The following is a 13,592-nucleotide window of genomic DNA, read 5'->3' on the forward strand; positions in this document are numbered from 1 at the left end:
TGAAACTCCTTCCTCCCCAGTTCACTTTCCTGATTCTTGTGGAGGTAATCAATCTCGTATTGGTTGATTGTAGGTATCTACTTGGTGAATGCGAGTTAAAAGCTTTCCAAAGATATTTCGGTACTTCTCTGTGCAGGACTTTATGGGCCACACAGATTGCCTTAAATTTAATCCGTTGTCCCACTGGGAGACAGTGAAGCTCTCGAATGCCTGCGGATATCGACTGGTATTTGGGGCTATCCAAAGTCAATCTGGCTGCTGTATTCTGCACCGCCTGGAGTTTACCAAGTAGTTTTACCTGGAGATTCATATATAAGCCATTCATATAAAAGCCTGATGGTGTTCATTGAGGAGGACACTACTTTTGGCACCTGGGCCTCATATCTGAGCTTATCATCCATGATAAATCCAAGATGTTTGGCTTTAGTCACCAGAATGGGAGGTGAGCCCAAACTGTCCGGCCACCAGGCAGGAGACCATGCTGGAGAGAGATTGCCAAACAGAATAACCTCTGTTTTACTCAAGTTCCATTTTAAGCAGTGTCTACTTATCCAGTTGCTTCGGGCGGTCATGCAATCGTGTAATCTTAGAGGGTAGTTGATGTCATTGTCTACAGCTGATACAACCAGTTGGGTGTCATCAGCATAAGATGTTGGATTTCAATTGAAACTTTAAATTAGAGGGGCAAGTTCTGAAACGTAGATATTAAAAAGCGTTGGGCTCAATGAAGAGGCCGGAGGGACCCCACATGGCAGAGTAAAGGGTGAAGATTTAAACTGACCAAGATTCAGAGTTTGAGATCGCTCTGATAAAAAGGAGGTTAATAGCGTGAGAGCTTTACCTTTAACCCCTATGGCATCCAAAGGTGGACCAATTAGCCATTGTCCACCGTGTTAAATGCTGCAGATAGGTCTAGTAGGATAAGAGCTGCTGGCCATCCAGTGCCATTCTTATCTCTTCGGTGGTTTTTATGAGTTCAGTCACCAGACTGTGATTCGCTCTAAACCCAAAATGACAGGGTTTCCAGACGTTGATTTTCTACAATAAAATTGGATAGCTCTACATTAATGATTTTTTCCATGATTTTAGCTGGCAAAGGAAGTCTTGAGATGGGTCGATAGTTGTGCCATAAGGTACTTTTAGCTATGCCAAAACAACAAGGCTTTACACATACATTAATAAAAAGTTTCTGAAACCAAAACCATGAGGCCATGAGCATTGCATAGAAACGCCTTGAGAACTTCCCTGGAGGAACAAGTTTATGTATTAGATTTCCTTCTCCAGTGCCTGGTTGGGAGGATCCGCAACACTTCCGACTCAGGGGCACTGAAGACTGTTAAGAAGTGAAACCTGCATTGACTCTACAAGTAACAAGTTACTCTACAATGAGGCCACAGAGACAGCCAAAATCCTTCTGCCCACTGTGGGCCCTGACAACTTTACTTAACCTAGTTTACACATGGATGTGCAAAGAAATATTTAATCCCTTGGGTCCTGAGTCACAAAGGAAATTTACACTTTTTAGTTAGTACAGCACTACACATGGCCAAACACTTGTAGTGCAACTCCTTCCCATAAAAAATAATGGAGGTAGGAGCTTACTACAAAGGTGTAAGTTACTGCAAAAGTGTACACAAATAAATAAGTGTAGTTTATAGATACCGAAATGTAGTACACTTACAAAAGTGCAGTTTGAGAATAGCACGTTGTAGTAAGTGTTGTAGTGTTAGTGTAGTACTCAGTGGCGGCCGGCACAGGTAAGTGTGGTGAGGCAGGGCAAGGCAAGGCAAGGCAGGGCAGGGCAACGTGCGGTGGGGGGAAGCCGACAGACAACGGAATAGGTATTATTTATTTATACCTATTCCATCATCAGTCGACTTGCCCACCCTTCCCCGCCGAGATTACATGTGCCGGCCGCCACTGGTAGTACTACAAACATACTTCAAAGTGCAGCTAGTGAATCAGGTGCTTTGTTGTTTTGCAGGCTGAAGCCGGTACACCTTTTTTTATTCACCCTGACTCAATTCTGAATCTGAATTGTCAGCATGTTTTTCTACGAACTGCAAATATAATTAAGGCGGGTGAGTACGCTGGCGGACGGACTTAAGTCCGTCTGCCATCGTCCCAGGGTTTGGGACCGCCCGCCTATATGGCAGCGTACCCCCTACAGCTGCAAAAGTTATTATTAACATTGCTGCGGGTGCTGCTGGCTGCAGCACCCGCCTCAATTTGAATAATGCATGTTGTGTATTTCCCTACACTATGTGGCAGGCACCACGCTGTGCCTGCCACCTGGTGCAGGGAACTGTAGGGGGGCAGCAGCACAAGGGGGGCCATCAACGGTCCCCGAAATTACATCCCCGCCAGCCTTTCAATGGCGGTTGAACCGCCATTGACAAGCTGATGGGGATGCAGCATCCAAATCTGAGGGACGGTGCCTGCTAGGCACCGCCATCATTTTGTGGATGCGGGTGGGTCCGACAGGCAATCGTAACGAGTGTCTCTGTTGGACCTGTGGAGGATGGGCTTTCCGTCCGCCAGGCACCCCGCCTGCCATCCTGATATGGCGGGTGGAAAAAGGCGTTACGATGGCAGTGGACTCGTCACCGGCGGGCCGTGGGTTCACCGCCATCGTATTCACCCCCTAAGTATTAATCCCCTTTAAGGCAGAAGACGTACCACTAAGCATCGCACTTCCTGTAAAATATATTGCTAGCAAGGCCAGAACAAAATATCAGCTTACATCATTTTTTTAATCAATATCTGCACAATTACAATCTATGTTTCACACTCTTGAGAATGCTGTAGATGAAACAACTCTTCTCACAGCATAGCTAGGTAGTCTGAGCTGTGTAATGCACATTTTACCAACCTGATGAGGATTAAAGGCCGGCCCAGGAGGATTGAAACCTGTGAAGGATTTATTGCTGCACTGCTCGTTCATCTACCTACAGAGATCCTTTTAATTACAGAATTAGCAGCATTTGTCAAAGGAGCAATGCCATACAGATCGGAATTGAAACCAGTAGAGCGATTCATGACGTAAAGCAAAATGATTACATATTTTAGTTAAAAAACGTGTGCACACCTAAGTGTAACCAATGTGCACAAAGAGTGATTCTTCTGCTCACAAATCCCAGATCCCGATTCATAAAATCTCAATACGGATGGTTACATGCCGATTGCACTGAAGGCCGGAGAAAATCCCCCACGAGAGTATTTCTTCCCAACGGTATATTGGAGCCAGCATGGACTAAATAGGATGTGCAATAGAAATCTAATGAACACCCACAATGTCGCAACATTCTAAGCATTTACACTTATTTGCATGCCCATCCTGCCGTTCTAGACGTGCAGCTAAATTGCAAGAAATTGGTGCCCCCATTTTTTAGGTCTCGCCTACGCAGCGCATGCACCCTGCGTAGTAGAGAGACCTTTAGGCATCGGCACAGCTTTGGGGGCAAAAACGTGCATGCGTTGCATTGCTTGCAATAGCAACGCACGCACGTCTGGCGATTCCTTCGTGGGAGCGCGCGGCGAAATATGGTCGCAATCATCGTGCCTTGCTGCACGCTCCCACAAGTGAAACGCGCAGGCCCCTGCCCCCTGCTGCCGCGCGAGCTTGTGCTGGTTAGTGAATGTCATTTACGGTTCTGATTTATGTTATCCATTGATCATTCTTTTAAATGAACAAGTTTTCATTAGTTTCCACCCTTGGGAATAACTCTTCGGTATTCTCAGGGCTGATAAAGGTATTTTCATAAGTATATCACATTCACTTTTATCTTCAAAAGTACGATCACGATTATACTTTTATAAGATGCCAATGCAGTAATATATTCATTCTAGAAATAACCTATGTTAATCGAAATGCGTCTAACATATTTTACTTGTTGCTATTACACCGAGAATATTTTGCTGGCCATGGCCTATTATTTTTCCTAAGGAAACAACTACGGGTAGGCTCTAATCAGCAAGGCTGAGCCAAATTACCAAAAAACAAAGATAGGGTGCCAATGCTGATGTGAATAATTTCAATAAACAATGAACCAACCAAAACTTGAAGAAAAATTCAAGCCAGGGAATAACTACTTAATAGCTTTTTTATTTTAATATTTTTAGAAAAACAGACTTATAATTTTTCAAATGATTAGACAAAACATCTTCAAAAAAGGACACATACAAATAAAGGGACTAGGTTTTCGTCATCAATCATTCGTTGCTACAGCCATATCACAGACACTCAACAAACTTTCGAACCGGGGGAGGACTACAGAAACATATATTACAATCTTAAAATTATATATATATACAATTTCTATTTCAGAAAGAAACATAAGGCCACAACCTGCGGACACAGTTTTGCAATAATAATCAACAAAAAGTTTTTTTTTAAATGTACATTCTCCTAGAACAAATTTAATCTTCAGACAGATGGTAACTAGTAATGTACAAGCGGCGTGAGAAAAAATTAATTAAATGATCAAGCCGCTCTCGCAGGTATATTGTGACAGAGAGCCTACGCGTTTCGAATCCCAGTAGTTTCTATAGGATTCTCTTCAGGGCCTCAAGTGGTATCTAAAACAGTGCACAGAAAAAAATGAAACAGAAAAATGGAGATTAATAAAACATAAGTGCTGGTTTGAACAACCAAAAAAGCAAATGAACAGGTTAGGGATTCTCTTGTTCAAAGCGTTTAACACGACCACACATCACGGAACCTAACTCGACAGCCCACCCACACGCTTGACCGCTTACCAATAAGTGAAGTAGCCGGGTTGGTTAGGGTGAAGCAAGGATGGAGGGCAGTGAACCAAATCTAAACGATGAAAGAACACGTCTCGGATGAATTAGTCAGACCTAGGATGCATTTTAGACAACCACAAAAAATTGGTCTTACTTGCCTTCGTGGGGTGTTGGGCTGGTTTATGATATTCAACTTCAATCCAAAATTGCTGCGTTATGACGAAAATGGCCGGGATGCGACTGGCTGCCTATTTGGAGAGAAAGTTGGAATTTTTGGGTCATGCTCCAATTTCGGTAGGGACGGGGATTAGCGTGGTGTTAAAAATTTAAGCAAACTACGTGGGTTTACTCAGCCGTTTATCTATCTACAAGTCCCAAAGCAAGTCACTAAATCGGGGCTATGCCTGCGCGGTAAATGAGTCTCTTACCTAAAGTCAAACAGGACTGGTGCTAACAACGAAGGAGACAGGTTTAACACCGACGCTTCTGGGATCACTTTTAGGCTGCCAGTGTTTTATGCATGCTAATGTTAGTCCGTTTACCACCAGCAGCCTATGAGGGCATCAAGTCCCCTGAGGACGCTGCATCCAGCGCGGTACAAGCAACGTATCCCTTTAAGAAGTAGGCGCTTCTACTCCTGTCGCACCCGTTAAAAACCCGATAGTGTCTCACTTGGGCTTGCTACACGCATGCGCCCAGAGGTAGTGCCGAGGTAGACGCGAGTGGACCGCCGTTTCTGAACAAAAGTAAGTTCTGAGCTCCAGCCGTTTTTCAGCCCACGACGGCATGCCTGCAATAGCGTATATACTAAAAGGTGTCTTTCACCTCCTCTTTTAGTTATCAGCATGGCAATGCAATTAGCGCCAACCGTTCCATCAAACTAAGACTCCGCACATAGAACGGTGAGTTGCAACGGCTGATATAGGCAATGCAAGCTACAGCACGCACTAGGATGTATGCTTCAAATACCTTTGTATACCCTTCTAGGAACCCAAAGGAAGCACACATCCTTACCTTTTGCTCGCATCTACGAAGAAAAGAAAAGTGATCCCAGAAGCGTCGGTGTTAAACCTGTCTCCTTCGTTGTTAGCACCAGTCCTGTTTGACTTTAGGTAAGAGACTCATTTACCGCGCAGGCATAGCCCCGATTTAGTGACTTGCTTTGGGACTTGTAGATAGATAAACGGCTGAGTAAACCCACGTAGTTTGCTTAAATTTTTAACACCACGCTAATCCCCGTCCCTACCGAAATTGGAGCATGGCCCAAAAATTCCAACTTTCTCTCCAAATAGGCAGCCAGTCGCATCCCGGCCATTTTCGTCATAACGCAGCAATTTTGGATTGAAGTTGAATATCATAAACCAGCCCAACACCCCACGAAGGCAAGTAAGACCAATTTTTTGTGGTTGTCTAAAATGCATCCTAGGTCTGACTAATTCATCTGAGACGTGTTCTTTCATCGTTTAGATTTGGTTCACTGCCCTCCATCCTTGCTTCACCCTAACCAACCCGGCTACTTCACTTATTGGTAAGCCGTCAAGCGTGTGGGTGGGCTGTCGAGTTAGGTTCCGTGATGTGTGGTCGTGTTAAACGCTTTGAACAAGAGAATCCCTAACCTGTTCATTTGCTTTTTTGGTTGTTCAAACCAGCACTTATGTTTTATTAATCTCCATGTTTCTGTTTCATTTTTTTCTGTGCACTGTTTTAGATACCACTTGAGGCCCTGAAGAGAATCCTATAGAAACTACTGGGATTCGAAACGCGTAGGCTCTCTGTCACAATATACCTGCGAGAGCGGCTTGGTCATTTAATTAATTTTTTCTCACGCCGCTTGTACATTACTAGTTACCATCTGTCTGAAGATTAAATTTGTTCTAGGAGAATGTACATTTCAAAAAAAACTTTTTGTTGATTATTATTGCAAAACTGTGTCCGCAGGTTGTGGCCTTATGTTTCTTTCTGAAATAGAAATTGTATATATATAATTTTAAGATTGTAATATATGTTTCTGTAGTCCTCCCCCGGTTCGAAAGTTTGTTGAGTGTCTGTGATATGGCTGTAGCAACGAATGATTGATGACGAAAACCTAGTCCCTTTATTTGTATGTGTCCTTTTTTGAAGATGTTTTGTCTAATCATTTGAAAAATTATAAGTCTGTTTTTCTAAAAATATTAAAATAAAAAAGCTATTAAGTAGTTATTCCCTGGCTTGAATTTTTCTTCAAGTTTTGGTTGGTTCATTGTTTATTGAAATTATTCACATCAGCATTGGCACCCTATCTTTGTTTTTTGGCTATTATTTTTCCTGGCTTCCCCACCGCCTGCGAACAGACGCAAAGCCAGAAGCACACGTGTGTTTTCAAGCATGTGCAGAGTGCAATCTACGAGAACTTTGTAAGAGGACTCTGACACGGTGGGCACGGAGTCCTCGTGTTACCCAGACAATGTGTTGTTTTCATTAGGGGCACTGGAACCTGGGTAACTACATATGCCCACAACTCCAGTACATGCTCCACTGTAAATAGCAAGAGGGATAGCACCATACACAGAGCAGTCAACGAGGAATACCAACGCTTCTCCTGACAACGTCAACCTTTCAGGCCATAGAATAACGCATGTGGAAATCCAAGCAAATCAAAAACATGTGCAAAGCTGGCAACCTCTTACCTGCAGCATGAACACGGAGAAACACATCACTACAGCACGCATGAGTGTAACCCACGCAAGTCAATTCATGGGCTGGAAAGTGTCACAGAAGTTTCCATGTCAGAATCAGGCAGTACGTCACTGCATCAACAGTGCATCCCCAGGCATAATAGAGAGATGGCGGAAAGCATCGATAGCGCTCTTTCTCAAACGATTTCATTGCCGCGAGCGCCTCCCCGCGGTCAACCTCTGAAATAATTGCCACATTCTGATCACCTTAAATTGTATTTTGCTTTGTAATCATGTTTGTTACTTACTGGCATTGCTTAACATTTGGTATCCTAACGGATTCCTCCCACAGTATTGGCCTCAGACGCTGACTCAGGGGTGTCCTCCTAACCGTGCCGCACTAGAAATAAATATACCGTAGCAGAGGCACACTGAGCTGAAGGTGCTTTAAGTAAGGACTAGCGAGTTACTACATTGTTGACGATGGACGCTGTCATGTTGTGACCATGGTGCTGCGTGACCCGTTGAGCCCAGACAATCAATCAATCAATCAATCATTTGTTAAGCGCACTACATACCCGCAAGGGTCTCAAGGCGTGGGGGGGGGCGCTACTGATCGAACAGCCAGGTCTTTAGTATCCTCCTGAAGGTCAGCAGGTCTTGGGTCTGTCGCAGGCTCAGTGGGAGGTTGTTCCATGTCTTGGCGGCGAGGTGGAAGAAGGATCTCCCGCCGGTGGTTGTTCTTCGGATGCGTGGGACGGTGGCGAGTGAGAGGTCGGCGGAGCGGAGCTGGTGGTTGGGGGTGTAGAAGGAGAGCCGTCTTTTGAGGTAGGCTGGGCCGGTCTTGTGGCGTGCCTTGTGGGCATGGATGAGGAGCTTGAAGGATATCGTCTTGTTGATGGGGAACCAGTGTAGGTTTCTCAGGTGGGCAGTGATGTGACCGTGTCGTGGTACATCGAGGATCAGTCGTGCCAAGGCGTTTTGGATGTGTTGTAGTTGATTGATGAGCTTGGTCGGGGCTCCCGTGTAGAGAGTGTTTCCGTAGTCGAGACTGCTGCTGACGAGGGCCTGGGTGACTGTCTTTCTTGTATCTGTTGGGATCCATCTGTAGATCTTGCGGAGCATGCGGAGGGTGTTGAAGCAGGAGGAGGAGACGGCGTTGACTTGCTTGGTCATTGAGAGCGTTGTGTCGAGGATGATTCCCAGGTTGCGTGCATGGTCGGTGGGGGTCCGGGCTGCCCCCAGTGCCATTGGCCACCAGGAGTCGTCCCAGGCTGATGGGTTGGACACGAGGATGAGGACCTCCGTCTTGTCCAAGTTCAGCTTCAGACGGCTGATCTTCATCCAGTCGTCAACGGCCTTCATTCCTTCATGGAGGTTGGCTTTGGCGGTGATGGGGTCCTTGGTGAGGGAGAGGATCAGTTGAGTGTCGTCGGCGTAGGAGATTATGTTGAGGTCGTGCTGTCGGGCGACGTGTGCGAGCAGGGCCATGCAAATGTTGAACAGTGTCGGGCTGAGGAAGGATCCTTGAGGTACGCCGCAGATGATCTCGGAGGCTTTGGAAGGGAACGGGAGGAGGCGGATGCTCTGGGTTCTGCCGGAGAGGAAAGAGGTGGTCCATTCCAGAGCCTTGTCTCGGATCCCTGCGGCGTGGAGGCGTGCGTGTAGTGTGCGGTGGCAGACGGTGTCGAGGGCGGTGGAGAGGTCTAGGAGGATGAGTGCTGTAGTCTCCCCATTGACTACCAGGGTCCTGATGTCGTCGGTGGCGGCAATGAGGGCGGTCTCTGTGCTGTGGTTGCTGTAGAACCCTGACCGGGAAGGGTCCAGGATTCTGTTCTCTTCGAGGTATCGGGTTAGCTGTCTGTTAACGATTTTCTCGATGACCGTTGCCGGGAAGGGGAGCAGGCAGATGGGTCGGAAGTTCTTGAGATCTCTTGGGTCTGCCTTGGGTTTTTTGAGTAGGGCGTTGATCTCAGCGTGTTTCCAGCTCTGTGGGAAGGTTGCGGTCTCAAGGGAGAGATTGATGACGTTGCGTAGGTGGGGTGCGATGGAGCTGCTTGCTTTGTTGAAGACGTGGTTCGGGAAAGGGTCTAACGGTGAGCCGGAGTGGATTGTGCTCATGGTCTTGATGGTGTCATCGACACCCACGCTGCTCCAGGCTAGCAAGGGGATGTGGTTGATAGTGTGTGGAGGGTCTGTTGTGTTGCTGTCTGTTGGGGCTGTCTGGGTGTTGAAGCTGTCGTGGATGTCGGCTGCCTTGCGGTGAAAGAAGGTGGCGAGGGAGTCGCACAGGGCTTGCGACGGCGGGTTGTCGTTGGGGTTGGAGCTGGGTTTGGAGAGTTCCTTCACGATGTGGAAAAGCTCCTTGCTGTTGTGTGCTTTGTTGTCGAGGCGGTCTTTGAAGGAGGTCTTCTTGGCAGCCCTGATGAGGTGGTGGTGGTTGCGGACGGTGTCCTTGTGTGCTGCGTGGCTGTCCGGAGTTTGTTCACGTTGCCATTTCTTCTCTAGTTTGCGGCAGGCTTGCTTGGAATCTAGGAGTTCTGGGGTGAACCAGCTGGCCCTCTTGATGGTGTCTAAGTGGGGGGGTTTCTTCAGCGGGGCGAGGGTGTTGATGCAGTCCTCGATCCAGCATCTGAGGTTGTGGGCAGCAACGTCGGTGTTGGAGGGTTCGGTGGGTGGGCTGAGAGCAAAGTTTGCATGTAGTTGGTCCTCGGTGATTTTGCTCCAGCAGCAGCGGGGGGATCTGTTGGGTACGGTGGTGTGTGGTGGGTTTCTGGAAGGTGAAGTGGATGCAGCGGTGGTCGGTACAGAGGAGTTCGGTGGTGTGGCTGACGGAGACGTGCGGGCTTGAGGAGAAGACGGGGTCGAGCGTGTGGCCGGCGGAGTGGGTGGGCGTTGTGGCGAGTTGTCTCAGTCCGAGGTTGGCGAGGTTATCGATCAGGGTTGTGGAGTTGTTGTTGTTGTTGTTCTCAAGGTGAAAGTTCAGGTCTCCTAGGAGGATGTAGTCGACGGAGGTCAAGGCGTGTGTGCTGATGAAGTCGGCGATAGAGTCGCTGAACTGGGGGTGGGGTCCGGGGGGTTGGTAGACGAGGGTGCCTCTGAGGGTGGAGTAGGGGTCTGTGTGGATCTGGAAATGCATGTGTTCGGCGGTGCTGAGCGCGTCGTCGGTGCTAGTCGAGACCCTGATGCTGTTCTTGTGAACGATGGCGGTCTCTTGTAGCCGTCTGGAATGGCTATGGCGATGTCGGGTGTGGAGAGTTGTTCAACCAGGTCTCTGTCAGGAAAGCGACGTCTGGGGCGGTTGTGTTGAGCAGGTCCCAGATCTCAACGGCGTGTTTGTGTGCGGAGCGGGTGTTCAGTAGTATGCATCGGAGGTGGTTAAGGTCTTTCTTGGCGGGTGGTTTGTTGGCTCTGTGGCTGGTGTAGCTGCAGTTCCGGCAGGTGAAGGGACCGTGTGTGCGTTTTGGGGCGGCCTTGAAGCAGTTGTGGGTCTGTCCGGGGTTGAGAGCGTGCAGTGTACTGGCTTGGTAGTGGTGGCGGGTGCGGGAACCTCATGTGATGCTCGCCATGTTATGAGGTGGAAATGGACAAGAAATGTAAACCAACTCAGGTGTCCTTTTGTTCCACTCCCCTGGATATGATTCAGAGATCATTCAACCAGACAGTTACAGAAATAGTGCAGACTGTTTATTTTGCATATGAATATGATATGTTACTTATGTATGCGGCGGCAGTTCCTGGCTAATCAAGCGTGGCCGGTATTCCATTGCGCGGGAGCTGTGTGACCTGGGAGGATTAGGACATCTTAGGTGAGGGGCACTTGATTAGTCAATTGACTGACGGCCATATATATTTTTATTTGATTGCAGCGGGTTATTAAAAATAATATTGAGCATTGCCCAGGGCGCGAGACGTGTGTCTGATGGCTTTCTGCACTGAATCTGAACTCTTTTCCAGAACTTACTCATTACGATTTACACCATTGTTGTTGTTACAGTTACAACACACTGGCATCAACATCTTCGCATAATTCTCTCTCTCTGTAGTATTTAGAGACACACCTAATGCACACAGCAATATCAAGTAGTCAATATTAAATTGATGATAAATATTATGCCATTATTCCACAAGTTTTCAGCATGATTGATCACTTTATCCCCTCACTCAGTGCTGTCCTCTGAATTTAAATCTGATTAGCTGTCACATTCTAATGGATGTGGTAAATTAAGCATCATTGTCCTCTGATCATGGCATTAACAATGGTTAATGACCTATGATGCCAGTGTTAACTATAAAATTATTGGCGTAAGCCAAAAGGTGAGGGCAGATAATGATGGGGGACAATTACCAGCTGTTAATACTCAACAACTACTATCCGTATGAACTTCATAGTTCGTGAATCTGGCAATTATAAAAAGCATTGGCAGAGCCAATAGGTCTCACCTTTGGGGCCTGATAAGTGTTTAGCCATGCAACACTTGATGTTGTTGCACCAAGGAAATTGTGCTGGATAACTAAACACATAAGGTACCAAAGGCGAGACCTATTGGCTATGCCAATGCTTGTTTATCTTGAGATCTGCGGGAAGCTATTTCTTCATAAGGAAGAATACTTTATATGTGAAGGAACGAAGAGGATTTTTTTTGCCGTTTTTTTTTTCAATCTAGCGCGAACTCGACCCGAAGGTATTGGAGCGCTATACATGAGCACCAGTTATTATAACAACGGCACATTCATTTTTTTGGTATTCACGGGGAACATTAAGTGATTTGCCCAGAATCACCGGTTGTTGAGCCCACACCGAGACTCGAACCTGGTCCGTTACGCCACATCATATCCAAATTTAGGGCACGTACACATTTCCCCCTAACTCCACGCTCCCTTACCGCAGGTTGGCTGTGAGCGTCGGCCACGCGGTACAGGCTGAGGATGTAACCTTCGTCTCTGTCTTTGTTTATCTCGTCAAGGGCCAGGCCCGCCTGGACGTCGGTGGCGTTGCAGTCTTCCGGCACCAGAGGCAGAGGGCTGAGGGCGCTGCCGAGGGACAGCAGCGTGAAGCACAGCGCTGCGGTAATCGGCTTCATCTTCGTAGCGCCCTGGACAGAGCAGGACCCCCGCGAGCCGGTCAGTGCTAGAGCAGGCAGCAGCAGACTTGAAAACAAAGCGAGGAAGAAAGGTAAAGCCTGGCTCACCCCTTCGATTTTATAACACCTGACCCTCTGCAACTTTTAGTGTAAATGATTAAAGATTGGTGTTTACCGGTGGTCACCGATTTGTGCAATAGTCAACTTAAAGCGACCCGCCTGTCTCTCACTGCTATCAACGTGACCATCAACACACAGAGGGCAGACACACAAAGGCCTGTAAGGTATGTAAAAGTGTACACCAATGGTACACTGCTTTGTGGCTAGGCTCCAAAACGTCTAAAACGGGAATAAAATAGGAAGAATAGGGTCATATATACATACAGAATATATACAAATAGAAAGCAACTGTGCCCACGTGGCAGTTTTATTAATTGGGAATTCGACTTGTCTAGTCGATTCACAAAGACATGTGAGATTACAAAAGAGTACTCCTATAGTTTTACTCCCAGTACTCATAAAGGTTTTTGTGACTCAGCCCCAAAATCTTGGCCATATGTTGCAAGTTTCTAGTTGAATGTGGATTGCAACTTTCACTTTTGGGTTTTTCTCTGGATATTTTTTCCCAGTGCAAAAACTATTGGAGTAAGATGGGAAAAAAGAACCTGCAATGTGGGAAAGATCTGGCGAATCCAGTGTGTGTCCATACATTTTTGAAGTTCTTCCCCAATCCGTGTTCCAAATGGTCAGTGGCGGCTGGTGACATTTCAAAGTGGTAAGACGTAAAAGTTTGGGATTAGTGCTACTTTGCAAGCAAGTGAAGCGCGCAACCATGACCAATGAAAAAGGGGTTTGGGATGGGGATTCTACCCCGAGAAAGTAAAAAAAAAAAATGGTAAAGGGTTCATTTTAAAGCCAGTTTAAGAAAGCAACAAGGTTTAAAAGAAATTGTGAACGTGTAGTCTTGAAATATTTGCACACATTATAAACACCACCATATGTTATGCTATCTGTAAATACCAGCCATAATGGCACCACACTTTAGTAATATCTTTGTGACAGTGCCCCCAATATGTCCTACACCAGCTCCATATGCTTTCACACACTG

At 46.7% G+C, this 13,592-nt stretch overlaps 1 protein-coding gene across 1 annotated transcript in view; it reads right to left on the reverse strand.

The window, feature by feature from the left end:
- LOC144791815 (fetuin-B-like) overlaps nt 1-12,579 on the reverse strand; it is a 52,400-nt gene extending 39,821 nt beyond the window's left edge. Inside the window, exon 1 of the mRNA XM_078666596.1 lies at nt 12,287-12,579. Within this exon, the coding sequence (XP_078522722.1) occupies nt 12,287-12,484 (198 nt within the window). The 5' untranslated portion in view covers nt 12,485-12,579. The remainder of the gene's footprint in view (nt 1-12,286) is intronic.
- Between the last annotated feature and the right edge of the window lie 1,013 nt (nt 12,580-13,592).

This window comes from Lissotriton helveticus, chromosome 11 (genome assembly GCF_964261635.1).
Source record: "Lissotriton helveticus chromosome 11, aLisHel1.1, whole genome shotgun sequence".
In the NCBI taxonomy this organism is placed as follows: Eukaryota; Metazoa; Chordata; class Amphibia; order Caudata; family Salamandridae; genus Lissotriton; species Lissotriton helveticus.